The sequence below is a fragment of the Nomascus leucogenys genome, chromosome 9 (genome assembly GCF_006542625.1).
Source record: "Nomascus leucogenys isolate Asia chromosome 9, Asia_NLE_v1, whole genome shotgun sequence".
Lineage (NCBI taxonomy): Eukaryota > Metazoa > Chordata > Mammalia > Primates > Hylobatidae > Nomascus > Nomascus leucogenys.
Genome location: NC_044389.1, coordinates 1072034 through 1093385, shown reverse-complemented (window position 1 = coordinate 1093385; position 21352 = coordinate 1072034). Strand labels below are relative to the sequence as shown.

The following is a 21352-nucleotide window of genomic DNA, read 5'->3' as shown; positions in this document are numbered from 1 at the left end:
ATTATCATTGCTTCAATGATATCAATGCCTTTTAGTGGATTTTGAGGGGAGAAAAGGCAATAGAAAAAAAATGAACAAATTAAACTACTATTAAAATATCTGTCAATTATTAATTGATCAGTCTATAATTCGTTCCCTGTAATATAAAGTATTTGGAATAGAATATCTTAAGATTTATTCAGGTGCAGAAGTTTCAAGATTATATGACTATCAGATAGTTCTAGTCATAATCGTAAATACAATCAAATTATGGTGAAAATGAAAGAATTTTTTTTTGGCATCCGGAGGAATATAAAAAATAAAGTTGGCTATAAAAATAACTAGTCAGAAGAATTTCTATGACTAGGGAAGCAAATCTTTTTAGTCCTTATGTAAATTTAATTTCCTTCTGGCTTTCTTCTAATAATGGGAAATTTATATGCACTTGCAAATAGAATATTGGTATGCTTCATTGACATTTAATGAGGTCTAATATGGTCACACTGTGCACTTCTACAATCATTTCTGCCTCTACATGATACTAATTGGATCTTTTCCAAAACACATTAGGCCATTTATGCTGTTTGTTGTCTTAAAATGTTCCATTGCCAATTATCTCCAAAAATTTGCTCCAGAGAAGGTCCTTGTTTTGCTGTAAAATTTTCCAATTGCAAATCCCTTCACAAAGTTAAAAAAAAATTGACTATAAATAAATCCATTTATAATTTCTGTCTTGTCCTAAGCAAAATAAAACTCAGGAGGCTCTAGAAATCATGCTGTGACTCTGAGGAGAGAAACACATGAGAAGCAGAGCTGGGGATTGAGGTGAAAAAGAATTCTAAATATTTAGAAACAGCTGCTTTTTAATATCTCAAGAGATGTTATTTTGATATATTATACAAATGTATTTTGTGAAGCAGCAGAACCTGAGTACTAAAGTCACACTGCCTTGGACTGAATTCTGTTTTCACCACTTTTTATACATACAATAAAAGCTTTCTGATTAAAATACATTTTTCTCTTTAGGATTTTGCCACGTTTTGATTCATGAGCAGAAACCAAACTATAAATAGCAGGATGCAAATTTTGTTTCAACATATATAATATGTAGTCTTATAAATATAGACTGTAAATATGTACACTAATCTCTTTCATTATTATTTGGCTAGCTGACAATAGGTAGACACAATCACAGTTTTATCCTTATTACTATTCTCACAAGTTTTAGTCACACCCACTAATTGAATAGTTTCAGCTATTAAGGCTGTAACTGTTGATCCCTGTATCTGTCAATCAGCATTTGGCTTCATCTACATATATGGTGAGGCCATCATTTTAAAAAGTGAGGATGGCTGTCATGAGAATGTTGGAGTCTTACTTTCCTACACTCAGAACCAGAACTCTCTCCACTGGGAAATGTCACCACAGAAGATCAGCTGGTTGCAAAGCTATTGTAAAGATGAATTGGGTCTCCATTATCCCCTACTACAGTTCCTTCCTGGTTCCTCTCTTAAATATCTCTTCTTAAGAATTTGACGCATATTCTAAAGATCAACTAGATTGCCCCATTATTTTAATTCCTACCTGCTTCCTCCTTTGTCTATTCATGCCAATATTTTAAAAGGGCATTTCAGTCATTGTGAGACAGATGCATATTTTCCAGACACAGAGGTTTAGATCTGTAATAAAGTTCAGAGGACAATTTTCTTCCGTCATCACTACACAGGATGTTAGATCCTAGAGAGTTGACGCCTACCTGCCTTTCTCACCTTGGATTCCCCAGAGTTTAGCTTAGTGCGGGGCAAATAGAAAGGGTTCAAAGTTGGTTGTTAAATTGAATAAATGTGGTCAATAATTAGCAACTTAGCGCACTGGTTTAATTAGACCATATAACAAATTACTGAACTCTCCTGTTCACACATGTGTCTTCCCAAATAGACGCCACGTTCCTCAAACGTAGAAACCTCATTTTTTCTCACCAACCCCAGGGGGAGTCTTGGCATAGATAATTCGTTCTTGATAGCTCTCTTACTTATTGAAATTCAATAGTTATAAATCAGTATCGGAAAGTAAAGCGTGAAGGAGAAACTATGAGAAATGTAAAGGATATAACAGGATTGGTTTGCTGGAAAGACGTAAGAAAACTAATGATAAAGCAGTGTTACAATTCCTGCTTCTGGAGCACCAATTAAGCTTTTCTGCGCTGCGGTTGCCTTAGCAACTTTGGAGCGCGTCCGTCCCAGCCCCGCCCCAGCCCCGCCCCCAGCTTCGCTCTAGCCCCGCCCCAGCCTCGCCTCGAGCTCCGCCCCAAGTCCGTCTCGCTCTTCATCCGACTACCCCATACCCTTACTTCCGCCCCAACCTGCCAGCTGGGACCTAGGGTCCTACATTCTATGCCCACGCTTATTCTGCCTGACTAAAAATATGGTAGCAAATTACCAAAGTTAGAAAGATATTTTATAAATATAATCCATACTTTTTTCTTAGATATATAAACGCAAAAGCACAAGATATTTGTAATTTAAAAGAGCTACCTAGCATGAGCTCTTAGGGCCAATTTTCAGGCAGTACGTTGGATAGCAACAACTTCGGAGGTCCCCAGTTTGCAGAGGGAGACGTGGAAGTGAGTGGAGCGGGGCGGTCCCCAGCGCAGTAGAGGAAGTCGTGCTACCCCGCGGAGTTTTGTGTTCTAGATTCATTCCGTCACCACCATGTAAGTGTTTGCTTACCGACTGCTTTAATTCCTGGTCCAGCTGCCCGACCCTGACTCTCTCCCGCTCCTTTCCTCAGGTCGAAGGTTTCCTTTAAGATCACGCTGACGTCGGACCCACGGCTGCCGTACAAAGTGTAAGTAGCTCGGCCGAGATGGGCCTTTTGGGGCCGGACAAGACGGGGCTGGGTTGGGGGTGATCCGAGCCTTTCCAACAACTACCCCGCGCGGTCTTCATCTCTTCACTTTCTCTACTTTCCTGGCTCGCGCCCTTCCAGGAGCCTCTCCCACCGGAGCCTGCGAGGAGAGGTGCGTACTCGCTGAGTGTCAGCTTGGCGGCTTGGCCCCGTCACGAGGGTGTGGGTGTGTTTCTGATTAGCGACCTCCCCTCGGAATTCATTTGGTGGGCAGGTGGAGCGAGAGGACAGGTGGACCAGGTTCTGGTAATTTGCTGGGATTCTTAAACAGCCCCCATCTCCTGGATATTAGAAAAGCGTTTCACCGCTTTAGCCAGCTGTTTGAGGAAGTTAAGGAAGACATTCCGTCCTGATAGTCAAGACTTTGAAATTACTTGAACATTTGTTATTCCGCGGCTTCTGAGTTTTGTTGTGTGTGAGTAACTCAGCAATCGGGCATCACAAAGTAATGAGACTCAGATCATACCCTTCCTATGTTGGGATTTAATAGAGTATTTAGTAGGAATGGGAAATGCAGAAATAGGGGATAGTTTATCCATGTGGGGCCTTTACTTATCCTTCGCAGTTGAATGATAGATTTTAAGTAAACACTCTTGAGGTTATTGCAGTTGGAAGTAGCATGAAATGTAGCAAAGAACAGGATTACAATAGACTTTTTTGCATAATTAATTAGTACCGTGGCCTACCTAGCTGACTGATAACTTTCAGTGACTTACCAATCCATGATTCGTACAACCTCTCAGCCTTTTCCTCCCTTGATCTTTTCATCTCCAAAATATCCTTGTTACACTTTATCTCAGGTGTTCATGGTTGCAGCCTAGAACCTTAAGATTCCAATAATTGCTCCATCTCTGAGATGTCGTTTACAGGCACTCTTATGGATAAATACATTCTCTCCTACCTGATTTACTGTAATTTCTTGTCTACAACGTTTCATTTAATCCATTAATCACAGTGATTTTTTTATCTATAGCTATCCCCACTTCTATTCCTTACCTTACTCCTTATATAGTTAAGAGTCCCTTGGTCCATCTTTAAATCATTCTCCTGCAAACACCCTCAACTCTCGTGGCCCTGTCTCTCCTCCCAGCATATTTTGGTTAGTGAAACACCAACTCTGAAACCAGCTGTTTGTATTATCTGTACATAGCTGACTGGCCCTGGAGAAAATAACAGACTGGAGGGTTTTACGTTAAATTCATGACAACAATTAATAGTGCCTAGTACTTAATACATTCTTCAAGTTTGCTCATTTTCCTCCTTATTCTCAGAAAAGATTGTTTAAAAATTTCCAGCTTTCCACAGCTGCTCTCTCCCTTGCTCTCAAGCCATCAGAGGGAAATTCTATCATCTTTCCACCAGTATAAACCTACCACTACATTGATAAATCCGTTAATTTCCCATCCTGTTAGAATGGAAAAAATGACTTCACTCCTATGAAAAACCACTTGAGCTCTGGTTCCCATCTATTTCAGTCTTGTCAAGGTTAAAGTAGATGGAGTCCAGTGCCCCCTCTCTCCTCCTTATTGGTTTTTCCCTCTATACTGGATTATTCTCATCAATATGCAGATGTATTCTAGAAAGAGAGCGTGAGAAGGAAGGAAGAAAACGATAGAGTAGGAGAGTAACATTAAGAGCCTGGAACATTGTACCAGTTGGGTTAATATGTGGTGACTGGATGAATTTAGTAGGTACAACTGTTGTTTAGTATGTGTGTGTGTGTGTAGTTGTGTGTGTATGTATATAAGGATGTGTGTGTGTAAAATTCACATAACGTGTAAATATGTGTACAAGGGTATCTGTGCTATATTTTCAAAGTACGTGGTAACTAGTACTTGGGTACTTGACAAGCTTGCCCTTTTAATCTTTGCTTCCTTCACACATGTTCTTTTCTGTGCTTAGAATGTAGTCTCATCACCACAACATATTTTATAATAATAAAAATCTCACCTCTATGATAAATCTGGGTTTTTTTTTGTTTTCTTTGGTTTTTTTCTGAAACAAAGGCTCACTCTGTTGCCCAGGTTGGAGTGCAGTGGCGTGATCTTGGCTCACTGCAACTTCAGCCTCCCCAGTTCTTCTCCTTCCTCAGCCTCTCAAGTAGCTGGGACCACAGGCGCATGCCACCACGCCCGGCTAATTTTTTGTATTTTTAGTAGAGACGGGGCGTCACCGTGTTAGCCAGGATGGTTTCCATCTCCTGACCTCGTGATCTGCCCACCTTGCCCTTCCAAAGTTCTGGGACTATAGGCGTGAGCCACCGCTTCTGGCCGAAGATTTTTCTAATTGTCCACAGAGTTTATCCCGCCCTTCTTGAGTTACCTGTGGACTTAGTCTTTATAATAATTCTTACCCATTTATGTTATTATTCTGTTTATATATTTATTTGAAAAACAAATGATGCCAGTAATTTACTTTAAAAATTCTCATTAATGTAAATTTATTCAAAACACTAGGATAATTTAAGTACCGATTTTATGAAATGACTGGCAAATACAACTTTAAATCTAGATAAGATTTGTGGAGTCACTGTAACTCTCATTTTCTCTAATTTTCTGCCAGTTAGAACTTGCATTAAAAGATGTTTTCATTCTTGATTTGTTTTTATTGGCTTGTCTGTGGACACTCACCAACTTATTATACAGATAGAAATTTATTTTAATGAGCATCAGTATGACATCTAGGTATATTGTAAGGACATTTCCAAGTCTCCAGTTTAAAAGTGAATTGAACTCTAAGGGTTTAAAAGTTCTCCAATTGATGCAGAGTTTTAGGAAAATGAATCTCAGATTCTTAACTACATATATACTGCAAAAATACTTTGTAAAATACTGTTGCCTAGTTTGTAAACTATGACATTGCCAATTCATTAGTTTTTAAACAAATGGCTATCTTTTATATGTTTTTATTTTTTGCACCCCCCCCCCAAAAACATTAGTAAAGAAAGGGTAAAAATGATACCCATTTTCATCCTTTAATAGTATTTTGGAGTTGTGGAATGAGGGCAGCCAAGAAATCTATTCACGTTTCTATTACTGAAAACTGGTACCATATGCTGTTCCTGTTATAACGATTCTTATAGTCAGAGATTTGTAGACTGAGTAAGGAGCTTGGCATATACATGAGAATAATGGTAGCTGGTATTAATACAATAATATGGTGGTGACAAATAGAGAAGTTTCAGTGAGAAATGTTAGCTTGTCAGTCTCCTCTGCTTTGAAAGATTGTTTTCTGTTTTCACTCATTGTAATTTATGTTACCTTAGGAATCTTATTTTTTAAAAGAAGTTTTAAAAACCTCTGTGTCTTTTCGTATTTTCTTAAGGTATAAAGTAAATTTCTGTTGTGACTTTTTTTATTGGAAAATTCATACAGATTGACCCTGGGACTAAGTCATTAAGAAAAAAAAAATCTATTTATTCATAATCTTTAAAATACTTGCCATTGTACGAGTCAGTTAACAAAATCACTCATCCCTTTCCAAAATGTTATTTCACATTTTACTTAGCCCATTTTAAATGATGGTAGAAAAATCACTTCATTATTGGCATTTTGCCATAATAAACTTCATGCATCTTCATTAATTTGGTCTACTAACTTTGAACGTGATTATTAAGAGTACACAGAAGTTTCATCAAAAGCTTTATGATCCAGTGATGCTTCCCAAATAGCCTTCTACTTATAATGAAAATGATAACACTACTGGGTCAAGTGCATAGATAGTTAGATGGGAGGTAAAGTGAACTGAAGACCAAGGAGAGCTTCACCTTTTTGAAATCCATCTCTAGAAACAAACAGCAGTTCATATGCTAGACTTCTGTGTATCAAAGTGTTAGAAATATATAAATCTACACCCGTGGAGGTTAATTCTCAAGTGGAGTTCAAGCACCATCCCAGCTCGAAGGCTATTTGCTGTTTGGGTTGTTGTTATTATTATTATTGTTTTGAGTTAAAGAATGTAGTATGCAATCAAAACCACTAACTTTGAAACTGAAAAGACAGCTTTGTCCAGATCGGCTACAGTAGCAGAAATAAGGATTTTTTTAGAAAATGCTGACTTTAAAAGAAACTGTTTTAAAATTCTTGCAGACTCAGTGTTCCTGAAAGTACACCTTTCACAGCAGTCTTAAAGTTTGCAGCAGAAGAAGTAAGTACAGAAGTTGGAACAACCTTTATGGAATGCGGTTTGGCAATATGCTTCAAACGTCTTTAAGAGTTGTATGCACTTTGACCCATCATTTCCATGTGGCTTCATTACGAGGTTCATGTTATCAAAAAGTAGGATGATAGTTAAGACTTACTTTCAGATATAAGAAGCACGAGTTAAACAAATTGACATATCTGATTAATGCAACCATTGAAAATTATAAGAATTTAATGAATTTTATGAGAATTTTAATGAAATTTAAAAGGTACTGATTTTTAAATGTTTTCAAAATGCAACATTACATCACATTATATTCTGTATACTCATATTTTACTAGTCTTGATTCCAAAATTACAATTTCTTAAAATCTTTATCATAGTTTTCAAATTTTCTATGTGAGCATGTCATTACACTGCCATTTACTGTCAGTAAAATTTGTTTTGAAAAGTTTCTAGTTTTTTAAAACATGTTTGAGTTTTCTGTTTTATAAGAAATTTTTTTTTCATCCAAAATTATTAGAAATATCTATAATGCATCTTTTTGGACATGACACTTGGAAAAGTAGCTTGATCTGGTAGAAATGGCACCCAAATGTGACTTGGGAGACTTAGGTTCCTGTTATAGGTGCATCATCAGTTAGCTCTATGACACGATGCAAATCCTTCTTTTTTATTCTGCAAAATGGAAGTAGTTAATACCTGTCCTTCCTCTCTGATCAAGTGATTTTGAATAAAAATATTATTTCCTGAAATTTTCTGTTGAAGTTAAAAGTGCTAAACAGGTACGTTGCAACCCAAATCAAAACGTTTTGGTTTAGAGTCTTTTGAAAAGTTTATAGTCACAGAAAAATAATTTTCATAACTACATTAATAAAAAAATAACACAGAATCGTGCCCTCTACTTAACTGATTTTTGGGAAGTCAGCCAATCCATCAGTGCTCAAAGCTCCTTGTATTGTCAGAAATCACTAACATCATTTGTCACTCATTCAGAATTAAACTGCCAACTAGTAGCATTTGTTTTGTGTCAATGTTGATATATTCTTCATGCAGAAAGAATAAGTAAAATGAGATGGGACACAAATCTGAATATAGCATTGTCATTATTTTTTGCTCCACAGATTACTTGCAAGAAATACTCCTAGTCTGGGGCATAATAGAGTCCAGATTTAAGAAGTAGATCTATACAAGCTCTAATTAATATTTATTATATTTTGTAGTTACTTCATTGTGTGTCCTTTATAATGCAAAGGCATTTTTGTGATCTTGGTTTTCTAATAAAAGTAGAAGAAAATCTTAACATAACAGTAGTGAATAAACTAAGAAACACCACACAACACAACCATATGTATTGATTAAGATAGTTTATAAGTAAAGCTTACAGTAGAGTAAGCTACAGAAAAGAAAATATTAAGAAAACCATAAGAGAAAGTATATTTACTATTCATTAAGTGGAAAGGGATCACTATTATGAATCATAGGTGTTACATATTTAGAAAGGATATGACTTTCAGATCGTTGTGAGAGGGGCTTTCACGAGATGACACCGTAGAATCATTCAGTGAGAACAAAAGTTGACTCAAGAAAGCAAGAGTTTGGATTTAAATCCCTGGAAAATTGCCTTAGTAAGCAATAATAAAATTTCCCAGCACATGACTGGGGTAAGTAATGAATTGTTGAGACCTGCAAAGAGCCCTAAATTATAAGAATTATGGGGGAACTGAGGAGGAAAATAAATGAAAACAGAAGACCATAAAAGAATACTTTGCATTCAGTAGAAAACCTGTCAGTACTGTAGGACAAAAAGGAATAGATTCTACATTTTATATCACCAGTGATGCCTCCTCATGGTTTAAACATTTCTTCCACATTCTGCCTAAAGGAAACACTGTGTCAGCAATTGCTTTTGGTTTTTAAAATTATAGGTTGCTACTACATGGATGTGACTAAGAAAATACATAGCTTATCTTAAAATGGGCATGATATAAAAGACTCAGTCAGTAGGGTAACTAAAAACTTTGTAGGACTCTAGCTTTGGAAATCTGAGAGGCCTATAGTTCATTTGAGTGTTTGATCAGATTCTTACTGAGATTACAGCCTGTGCAAAATATTTGTGATGCATTTTTAAGTTTACTTAAGTACACTTTGAAATTCTTTAAAAATTTTAAAATCTTTAAAAGGACACAAGAGTGTACTACATTGAGATTAAAATGTGTTTATTATTAATTTGTACATAATACTATAATAATTGTTCTCAGGTATGTTTAAGGCCTTATTTTAAAAGTTGATTCTTCAATTTCTAATTTAAAATAAGATTTTAGTTTTTCTCAACTGTGTATATGTAATGATTATAAATGCCTAGAATAGTGTTTCCCAGACAACAAGAACCACACACAAATTAGTACCACCAAAAAAAAAAAAAAAATGTTCATGAGGAACAGGGATTACTGGTCAAAAAATATGAGAAACACTTCATTTCTGTTAGGAGTATATTAAAGGCTTTTGAGAAGACCGCTAGTTAAATGTGTTTTCCAAACTTCATCATAAAACTCAACTATAATATCTATAATGTTAGTCCATAGCACAAACATGCTTAATAAGTATTTGTTGGATAAATGCATAAACTATGAAGACATAAACGCACTTTGGCAACTGCTGGTCTCTTTAAGAGATGGAATCTACCTTTTAGCTACCAATAAATTCCATATCACATTTCATTGATTTAAAAAACACATCTTTTTAAAGATCTCTGAAATAGATCAGGGGAGGCTTGCCATCACTGTTGGCCAAATGGCATTCACATAATTGTCTAGGTAACGTCATCTACACTTAATTATTGTTTCCTAATGACATAATTGGACTATTGCAGTCCTTGAGCTTTAAATCAGCAAATCATTACAGAAGAATGTAAGGAATACAAGCCTTGGTTGTTACCTGAAAATCTCATGTAGGCACCTCCCATTAAACACAGAGAGCATCTGTTCAGATCTTGCAATTTCTATGGAGAAATTTTAGGAATAATCTCAGTTTATTTTGCATATACTTTTTGCTATTCAAGAGAATTATAAATGGCAAAATTGAAGGATAAGTCCTAAAGAGTAAACATTGATCTGGGCATAAATTGACAGTGGTTTTTCATTTTTGTAATGCCTAAAATAAGGTACACTTTTATAATTAATGGTGTTCTAAATACAATCGAAAGCACTGTTTATAGTACAGGGGTTTTTTTTTTACAGATAAAGCATGTGATATAGTCCAGTTGACCCTGGAGTAACGTGGGAGTTAGGGGCTCCAACCCCCTGTGCAGTTGAAAATCTGCATAAAACTTTATTTCTCAAAAACGTTACTAATAGCCTACTGTTGACTAGAAGCCTTACTGATAACACAAACATTAAAATGTATTTTGTTATGTGTATTATATACTGTATTCTTACAATAAAGTTAAAAGAAAATATTAAGAAAATCATAAGAGAAAGTATATTTACCATTCATTAAGTGGAAGTGGACCATGGGAAAGGTCTTAATCCTTCTTTTGTTTTGAATATACTGAGGAGAAGGAAGAGGAAGGGTTGGTCTTGCTGTCTCCGGAGTAGCGGAGGCAGAAGAAAATCTGCATATGTCATTCAAGGGTCAGCTGTACTTTCCTTGATGGTTTCACTTATTCTAAAAGATTAATCCTACTTTAGAATTATAGAATTGGTATTTGTACCCCATTCTTGCTAATTATCTTATATAGTTTTGTGTGTTTGTGTGTATATATATATATATATATATATATTTTTTTTTTTTTTCCTTCTATTTAGTTTAAAGTTCCTGCTGCAACAAGTGCAATTATTACCAATGGTAAGAATTCACTATAAATTTATGTATTACCTCAAATTTATAGAAATGGTGTAAAAGGAACCAAATTAATTAAAATTAAATACAAAAAGCCCCAAGTGTATGTATATCATGGTAAACACTAAGTCAGGGTTATTGTTCATAATTAGCTCCTTTCATTTCTTTGTATATAGCTTTTGATATAGTATAGCACTTTATAATATCTTTTGTCCTTACCAGTTCATGCCAGATTATAACTGAAAATAACTTTATTTAGCAAGTTATTTTTTTTTATTAAGTAAAGTTGTTTGGTAAATGCTTTAGAATATACAAAGTTAAGCAGGAATGAATCTTTGCTATACCTTTCCTGATAGAAAATTGTTTCTTGTAGGCTTGCAATAATGATAATTTTATTCCATTTTAGGTATATAATTAAAAATCTTAATATCTTGGAACACCAATAATCGATGATGGAATTAGTCTTGTGAGAAAATAGTGAAATAATAAGATGAGGAGTAAAGATTGCAGGGAGGGCTTAACTGTGTTTCAGGTATACAATGCAATGTTGATGAGTGCTGATGAGTTGCCCAAGTGCAGTTTGGATAGAATAACAGGAGATAGGCTTAATGTGTGTGATGTAACTTAGATAAGATAGAATTTCTCACTCTAAAATATTCTGCATTCTGTCACATTGAAGTGTTTCTCTTTTGGAAAAAAGCTGGCTTACTACCTGGAAAGTTTTAGGTCATAACTTAGTAACATGTGTTGAACTAAATGACTTTGTGAGCTCTCCCAGCCTTAAGATATTATGACCTAGAACAATACGAAGATGATTCATGGGATACCTAAGAGGCTTTTTAGTTTTTTGGAAGAAAGGACAAACATTATTTTTAATTCTATGTGGCAAAATAGAATTAATAACCTATATTCCATAGAACTTACCAAGATCATTGCATTGACAGACGTTTTTGTCTAACCCAGCAGTGTGTATGAATGCAGAATAATAGTAGATTTCAACAGATAATTTACCTGAAAGATTGTCACTCGTGTTCTTGGATTTAAATTGTTTGGCTTGTGTCTGTATACACAGCAGCACTATTTTGGCAAATCTCTTTTCTTGCTACTATTTAACCATTTTAGCTTTAGAAATAATGTATGTGATTTTACAACTTATTTTCTAGATGGAATAGGAATAAATCCTGCACAGACTGCTGGTGAGTATCTATTTGAAAACTCATAGAGGAGTGGGTGGGGTTATATATGTCAATTGACACTGAATATTTAAGCTATTCTAATTATACTTGACAGTATTTTAACATAATGGAGCTGTTTTTTAGGGATTATATACCAGTCTTTACCTGTGTATCTGAGTAATAAGTTGTTTCATTGTGTATATCGATTATAGATGTTTTTGGCTACAAGTAACAGAAAACCTAATAGTGGCTTAAGCATTGAGAGTATTTATTATATATAACAAAAAGTCTGTAGATAAGATTGCTTTCTAATTGGAGTAAGGATTTTTTGACCTACCTCTTAAGGTAGTTGTGAGATAGTGAATGTAAAGTGCTTAATAGCTTGGATTATTTATAGAAAGCATTCATTAAGTGCTATTTTTTTTTAATATAGTCATTTACATTTCAAGGGGCTGAGTCTACACTCAGATCTTCAAACTGTTAAATTTATACAGGTGATATATTGGTGTCCTAACCAGGAGACAGGGTAAAAGTAGTCTCGTCCTTTATAAAAAGAAGTCTAAAACTTTTTTAAAATTAATTTTATATTTTTTAAATATAATCTCTTAGGGTTATAACCTAAAGTTTTAAAATTAGGTATGCTTTAATGTAACCTCATTCTAGAGCAGTAGTTATTTTTAAATTATATTCTAAACTGTTTCTTTATTGTAACAAAATTATGTTGTTTTCATAGGCCTTGGGGTTGAAATTCAGCCATAAAGAAAATGAAGAGTGATTTAAAATTGCAAATTTTTGTTACTTCAGTAGTTGTTAATATATAATTTTATTAAAAAGGTTTATTGAAAATCGTGAGGCATTTTATTGTATGGATGACTTTAAACTTAGTAGAGAAAGGTTTCTTTTTTTCTTATTCGAGAAACTTTCAGTATTTTACAGTAGTTTGAATTACTGCTAACTCTAACATACTGCTTGTTATATTATCTTTAAAAATTGAACGTGCATATCCTTGATATGAAGAAAATCTCATCAGGCAATTGACCCCAAATATGTCAGGGTATCTAAATTTTTGTCACTTGTAGTAATTTACATTTTTTTTCCTGTCCTTAGATATATTATTGTGTATTGAAGGAAGTATTCATGATTAAATTATTCACATTGTTACTTGCTGAAAGTATTCGTCAGCGTTTTCATGGCTGGTGTTATTTTAAATTTTAAGTGTGTGTTGGATTGTGAAGATAGAATAGGAACAAGACTTAAAAAGCATGGAATTGGGGTCTCATGATGCTTGAGGTTTTGTACCTATTTTACTGTTTACTAAATCATTTATTATATTTAATAATTGTCAGAATATTAAGATAACTTGATTTTTAGATACCTAACTTTATGTTTTGTTTGTTTGTATAGGAAATGTTTTTCTAAAACATGGTTCAGAACTGCGGATTATTCCTAGAGATCGTGTTGGAAGTTGTTAATATCTGCTACTTGGAACATACGATTGCCTTTCAGAATAAATATCGGTATTTTTTGTTGTTGTAAAATTGAAATCAGGCATTTAACATACTATGAAAACACCAGGAGTCAATGAATAATGAAAGGTGACTCATCTGTCCCTTTTTGTTGTCCATACTCTTCCTATGAAGAGGGAATGCGTAGGAATTAAGGCTGCTACCGTCACGGAAGATCATAGTCTTTGATGCTACCTCACGACACAAACAGGTAGTTCACTGGGGGCAAATGAATTAGCCAACTGTTAACTGGAAGCTTTTGATAATTTTTTTTTTTTAGAACAATTTGGAACATTAAAATTTACTGAATCGTATATATTCGTCTGAGTTAAAAATATAAAAAGAATTATGGACCCTGGATGGCAATTTGCTTGATAGCATCTGATTTGCAGACTCATAATTTGATTTTTAATTAAATATATAGGTTATGATGAAGTGAATAGACCTATCAGTGAACGGTTAACTATATTAAATTTTTATCATTTACTTTTTTTAAGATTCAGACCTCAGTTATATAAATTTCAGTTTAATATCAACCAAAAAATTAAAATTTTAATCTAACCCTTATGTGTATATGATATCCCATACCAGCTTTTAATGGTGGACCTATAGAATCCAGTACTTTTAATGGTGGGAATTTACAATACAGTAGAAGCATCCTTTGCTGACTTATACATTCCTTTATCAGTCTCTTTTGATACAACATTTAAAACAAGTAGCTTCAAGAAACCATTGGTGTTTTGAGGATAATATTTCTAAATAGCATTAAGGAAGACAGTATTATTGCACAGATCTGAAGATAAAAAAAAAAAGCTCAAGGAAATACAGATCGGAAGTGCTGATGAGTTACATTTATTGAAAACCCAACTTTTAAGGAAGTGCTAAGACCAGTCACCCATGTGAATAAGAAGCCGGGAAAGGAAAGATGGGGAAGCTGAGATCACCAGGCTTCTGTTAAGGAGGAAAGCAACAGAGGAAAACAGTGAAGGGGAACAGAAAGGGGTAGCAAAGTGTTACAGAAAAGCTGACTGGATAGACAGAACTACAGAAGGTGTATGTTGGGGAGAACCGAAAGGGAAAACAAAATACTTGACATAGTCTTAAGTAGAAGAAGGCCATTAGAGAAAACAAAGTATCTACTGGCCTTGTCAACATACAGACTTCAAAATACCCCTTATGAGAATCCAAAGAATGATGTGTGTAAGGGAAGATTTTATTTGCCCTTCCAGAAGAAATCAGTATCTATGCAAATCTTGAAAGACGAAATGAAAGCTCATAATGATTCAGAATCAGTGCTTGACCTCCTGTACTCTGAATGGTGAACTCTGGAAGCAGGGATTGTCTGGCTCTTTTTAGAGCTGGAAATGTAGTGGCTTTCATTAAATACTTGCTGTAAAGTCTTTCTAAGACCAATTATTATCTTAGCATGTTTCAGTATCTTCTCTATCATAGGCCCTAAGTTCATTGGGGGGGAAAAATAAGAAAATTCAACAGAATCAGCATTTGAAGTGTGCCATTGGTAGTTGTTTATGAAGTTACCAGATATTCATAAATGTGACAGATGAACAGCAGGATTATGAATTATCAAAGGAAAAAATATTTGCTGAGGTGAAAAAATCTGATGTTTGAGGAAGTTTTTATTTTTATTTATTTGTTTTTTTGTTTTTGTTTTTGTTTTTTTTGTTTTTTTTGAGGCAGACTCACTCTGTCACCAAGCTTCTCCTGCCTCAGCCCCCCGAGTAGCTGGGACTACAGGCATGCACCACCACGCCCAGCTAATTTTTGTATTTTTAGCAGAGACAGGGAGGAAGTTTTTATAAACAAAATCTGATGTTCAGAGGCCCCGTTTCTTATAATAAATGTTGAGTCTTAGTTAAGCAGGAATTTATGAACACCCATTTCCTGACTTTTTGCTTTAATTTAGATTTTTCTCCACTCTGTTTCTAGCACAAAAATTTGCCTGCTATGTTACATAAATAAATTTTTGTTGTCCTGTACCATAAAGTGATACATTTAATATTTTTATTCTTTGGTTTTGAACATTGTAAGTTCATAAAAACATTTTATTAAACAACTAGACATTTTGTTATTAAATAAATGTGATCTGTAATTTCTTTGTGCAGAATGATTTGAAGTATTTAGTTTACATGTGTTATTGGTTTATAATTAATATCTAATGAAAATACATTTTGTTATATTGTAAACCATATTGTCTATTCTTATTCTTAGAGCTCTCAATCAGCACACCTTTTGAGTCAGTATATAATACATGTAGTAAAGAAAAAAAGGGCAAAGATGATTAATGACCATAAGTCACAGAAATTAGTTTATAGTCATCTGCCACAGACATAGTAGTGATGTTTCGTCCAACAACAGACCGCATATATGACCGTGGTCCCATAGTACTGTATTCTTACTGTGCTTTATCTATGTTTAGATACACAAGTACTTACCATCATTTTACAGTTGTTTACAGTATTAGGTACAGTAACATGCTCTACAGGTTTGTAGCCTAGGAGCAATAGGACATACCAAATAGCCTGTTTGTAGTAGATGACATCATCTAGGTTTGTATAAGTACATTCTGATGTTCACATAGTGACAAAATTGCCTAAGGAAGCATTTCTCAGAATTTGTTCCTGTGATTCAGTGATACATAACAGTACTTCCAAATGCCTGTCCATTTTACAGATGGAAAAAAAAAAAAGTTGAGAAGAAAATGGGGTTATTGTAACTGGCTAGGTTGGTAGGTTCCAAACCTGGGTGATAACAGAGTCACCTAGGAAATGAAAAATACAGATTTTTGGAAACCACCCCTTGAATTCTGATTTATTACGTCTGTAATAATATATAAGAACCTCTGTAAACAGGAGTCCTGGTGATTTCTGCCGTGCAGGTGGTTTGAGAATTAACGAGAAGGCCACCTTTTCACTTTGTAGAAGAACAGAATGAGGTCTAGGGTCAAAGTAAGTAGAATATGTTCTGGAATCTTGGACAGTGCACTTTCCAATGCTTGGTAAGTAGCCTGAGGTAAAGGTGCTAGCTAACAGTCTCACTCACTGCACAACCTTTAAAGTTTTTCAAGTCAAACATTCTTTAGATATGTTTTTCTTAGAACTAGCTGTTCAAAAGAAACGTTAGTGGGAAGAAAATGCAATGCTATTTAATTCCTCTACTCCAATATTAAGATACTACAACTACCATGTTTTTTACTCGAGGACCTTGAAGTATTCGTGAATTGGAAGCATTGTTATACTTTAATGGAGTGATTCTAAGTTAACTGATAGTGTTCCTGAGGCCATTTATAAAACCACACAAAAAATAATGATTTATATATGTAATTCATCCATAAGAAATCTGTTGAACATCTACTGTGTGTCAAATATTTTGACAGATAATTTCACTTTTATTATCTCATTCTTTATAACAATTCCAGGTTATTTTCCCCTTTTATGGAAGAAGAAAGAGGCTTAAGTTGAGATTTAAAATTTAAACCCATGATTTGACCCAAACTCTGCATATTATATGGAGAAATTTTTAGTATATATTTTCTGTGATATACTAGATGTGTATTGAATCACAGATTAAAAATAAGAAAATATGTAAGGCTTAAATTCCATGTCAGAGTACTGACTGTGTGTAATGATAATGAATGGCCTTACTTTTTTAATACATGGTGTATATATGGTATAAATATGATAAAATTCTAGGATATTAATTATAAACCAACCAGTAGTGGGAGTAGGGACTATGCCGCCATATTCATTAGCCTATCAGACATTGTGTTTTTTCATTTTAGTGTATTTTGCAAGTGAAGCTGCAAGATTAGTCTCCTAATAGCCTACTTTTTCTACTAGATTGCTGCCCATAAACTTCTAATACAGAAATTCTGGAAGTGCCCTCTATTGGTTAGTGCTGGAGATGGGTAAATCATTACTCAAACTAGGCTATTAAACCATTAATTGAAATAAATACTCTTGAAAAGTTCAATCTATCCAATCTATTAACCATATCCTTCAGATTGACTAAGGTTCTCTTACCGTCAAATCTGATACTCCTGATTTTCCTTTCTTGATGTATCAAAACAATCAGAAAATTCTCTCGATGCTGTTAACAGAATGTCTCAGCCATCCCCACTGTAACAAAAGCCCTCATCTTCTCATTTATACTAAGAGCCTCTAGTCTCTTCATTTCTTCTTTCGCACTGTTGCTGTAATGAGTTTTTTTATGCCATATTTCATTAGTCAAAATCCTACTGAATAAAAAATTTACACTGTCTATGACATATGAGGCCCTTCATGAAGGGTTTCGCTCTGTGTTAGAGTCATCTGTTACTACTACTCTCTTCCTTACAGTTTCCTTCCCTAATTTACACCGCAGCTACACTGAACCACAAATAATGTTTAGTTATCTGTGATGTGCCATGTTCTTATGCTTTCCTTTCTTTACTTACCGCATTTGTCTGCCTGGAAAACCTAGGATTTATTCTTTAAGATCAAAAGCCATTGAGCCTTTCCTCCCTCCTCCAAAGCAGTAGGTATTAACGGTCTAAGCAATTTTACATTTTGTATATTCCTCCATTCTAGCAATTACTAAATACAGAATTACTTGTCTCTAAAATATAAATTTTATAAAAGTCTAAGACCATGACTGAAACTAGGTTTCCAAATTGCTTTGCCCATAAACAAAAAGTACTTTATAATTGAAAAACTACATAAAAGAATATTTTGAAAATTGGAACTGTGTCTCATACATAAAGTAACTGCTTTTCACCAGATTATTTGGTTAACCGGTATACCCATGTTCCCCACTGTTTCTTGTAGCAGAAATTTACGTAAATGAACTACTTTTTTAAATTGCAAAACATTCTCTTATTTTTAAACATTATTAGCTATATGCTGCATATTGTTAAATACTGGAGATGAAACATGATTAACATCCATCCATTTCTTGGACTTCCCAAAATTTATACATTTCAAAAACACCAAAATTACCTGGTCTAGTAATCATGGACATGAAGATGTGTAAGGAATCCTTTTTTATATGCTGGGTACAGTGCGAGGCACTTTACAGACATTGTCTATTAATCCTTAATCCCTTCACAAATGCCAGTGTTAATTTCTTCACTTTACTATTCAGGAAGCTGAGACTTCAGTTAATATGTTTTAAGGTTACAATGAGATTGACTCCTAGGTCTGTATGATTAATATAAAGTCCACAATGTGAATCATATATTTATCATCAATTTGCCTAGAATTGTATTGAAGTACTTTATCAAAATAAAATGAGCACATCTGGAATGAGCCTCATTGCTATTTCATATTTCTGTGATCTCACTTTGCTTGAAAAATTTAACATTCAGCGATCCACATAAACACTGCACTTATAGACTCCTTTTTAGTAAATATACACATTTATAGCAACAAAGAGAATGGTGAACATTTTAAAAGTAGATGTATGGTCCTGTTATCTGCTTTGCTACGTAGAGGATGTTGTAATTTTGTTACTAGATGCAAAACACTGGCTAAGGTTGGCAGACAAATTCAGAGAGCCAGTTTTTGGCATAAATCTCATTTTTTGGCAAAACTTGTTAGCAATGTAAAAGCTGTTACTGAGAGCATATTGTGATGATACATCATGTCAATATTTGTTTGGCTGAGTAACACTTGGATTTAATAAATTAATTCTTAAATGCACAATTTACAACTGATGAGCTGTTTTAGAAATAAACTAATTTTTGTTGTCAGTGCCACAAACATTTTGACAAGTCTCTAGTGGAGATACTAGCTTCTCTGATTTTTTAGATAAACGGATGGATGGATTAGGACTTTCTGAATTATCTGTAGGTGTGCACATTACGTAGGAATGAAACATAAGAGACAATGAATGAGTAATTAAATGAGTCACGTAGGGAAATTAACCAAAAGGACTGTAGAGAGGTCACAGTGTGCTTGTGGGGAACTATATCCTTGAGTAAGGAAATAACCTTATTTGTTTCTCAAAGCAATAAAAAATGAAGGCTTCAGGGAGCTGTAGTCACTATGACAGATCTGGTGTATTGCTGTCAATTCCATATACATGCTAAATTTAATGTAGAACTTTCATAATCCTGCTGTATGGGTTGGAGTAGAGAGCGAAAGAAGTGACAGACTCCCTTCAATAGAAATTGCTAAAGGCTTAATTGTAGTTGCTTCCCAACATGGAAACAATTATGTTCCAAATATTTTTATTTAATTTTTAAATTAAGCCAGTACCTTCTTACCTATGAAAGGGTAATACCTGTATTCATAGAACTTTGCATTTGGGAAGATATTTTCTAAAGTGTAATCCATCTCCCTATTATTTCCTAGTAAGATTATATTTTTGAAACTATTAAAAAAATAGTATTTCACAGGAACTTCAATAAAATGAACCAGATTCTAAGGATGCCATCCTCTTGCTGTAAACAAATAAATAAATGTAAAATTCCAATCTATTATTCCTTCTATACGTTCTAGAGTTGACCCTTAAATAATGTGAAAGTTCAAAGCCTTGACCCTTTCTTTGCACAGTCAAAAATCTGTATGTAACTTTTGACTCTCCAAAAATTTTACTAATAGCCTACTGTTGACCAGAAGCCTTAGCAATAACATAAGTAATTGATTAACACATATTTTGTAGGTTATATACTGTATCTTTAAGCTACAGAAAAGAGAATTTTAAGGAAAAGAAAATACAGTATTCATTAAGTGGACGTGCATCATCCTTTTCATGTTGAGTAGTCTGAAGAAGAAGAGGACGGGTTAGCAGAGGCGGAAGAAAATCCATGTATAAATGGACCCATGTGGTTCAAACCTGTTTTGTTCAAGGGTCAACTGTACATTTTACCTTCATTATATACCTTCTATCTCCACCCACACTATCACCAAAAAACATGGCTTTGTTCTGAAAAGCTGGGAGTCCCCTAAAGATTTTCCTAAAATGTAATTTCTTTGCTCCATTTTGAAGCATTCTTTGCAATTGGTCAAATCAGCATTTAGCTTTGTTGCCTCACCTTGTCCTCAGTCTACCTAGACAGACCTTGCATCTCTTTCCTTTTTGAGTGTGAGATTTTTTTTTAACCCTAACTAATGCTTTTGCTAATTTCAAACAGTCCCAAACATCATCTCCTATTTTACTTGACTATACTATTTAATAGTGAGTTTACACTGACCCTTCCAAACATAGGGATTGAAGAGTATCCTAGAATAGAAAAGAATGTTTTCCATATTGTCAAATGCAACAGGACTTGAATAAACCTATAATTAGTAGATCCTTCCTCTAGATACAATTACAGTTCTGGAGCAGTTGCCAGAATTTGATGTGCCAATGAAATATATAGGGCGATGTTCCAAGGGAAATTAACATCATCACCATTTTAAAATATTTTATATCTTGGGTTAAAATGAGTTATAATTAATTTTTGAGGGTTATATAGTTAGTGCCAAATGAATGTGTCAGATAATGAGTGCTATAGCAATGGATGACTGTTACAGTGCTGTTATAGATGACTTCACAGTTTGGGGGGGTGATTTTAGCAGGAACATGAAGGGAAGGCATATGGGAAGACATTCATCAATTTAGTAAGCATGAATTTAATCAGTAAGCACTTTATCCACTACTCTTACTGATACCTAGACAAAGTGCATGGAGCTGATAGCATAACAGGGGAGAAAGACAGTAAATTACTAAGTAAATATGTCAAGTGCTATTTTTTTAAGTCAAAGCACAGCATTTCGGTTAAGGTGATAAGGAATAAGTGCTGTTTTGGATAAGATGATAAGGA

The 21352-nt window shown here is 34.3% G+C and overlaps 1 protein-coding gene across 1 annotated transcript; it reads left to right on the top strand.

The window, feature by feature from the left end:
• The first annotated feature begins 2577 nt into the window (after positions 1–2577).
• On the top strand, positions 2578–15755 carry UFM1 (ubiquitin fold modifier 1). The gene is made up of 6 exons (XM_003270298.4): positions 2578–2692; positions 2770–2826; positions 6975–7032; positions 10835–10874; positions 12032–12064; positions 13448–15755. Coding segments are annotated over exons 1-6 (258 nt in total). The 5' UTR covers positions 2578–2690; the 3' UTR covers positions 13516–15755.
• Positions 15756–21352: the final 5597 nt, after the last annotated feature.

What these genes read in the sequence shown, in the direction of transcription:
- UFM1 (XM_003270298.4), top strand. An exon ending in CCACGGCTGCCGTACAAAGT is followed by an intron (nt 2,827 to 6,974) that starts GTAAGTAGCTCG and finishes AAATTCTTGCAG; the next exon opens with ACTCAGTGTTCCTGAAAGTA. An exon ending in AAGTGCAATTATTACCAATG is followed by an intron (nt 10,875 to 12,031) that starts GTAAGAATTCAC and finishes CTTATTTTCTAG; the next exon opens with ATGGAATAGGAATAAATCCT.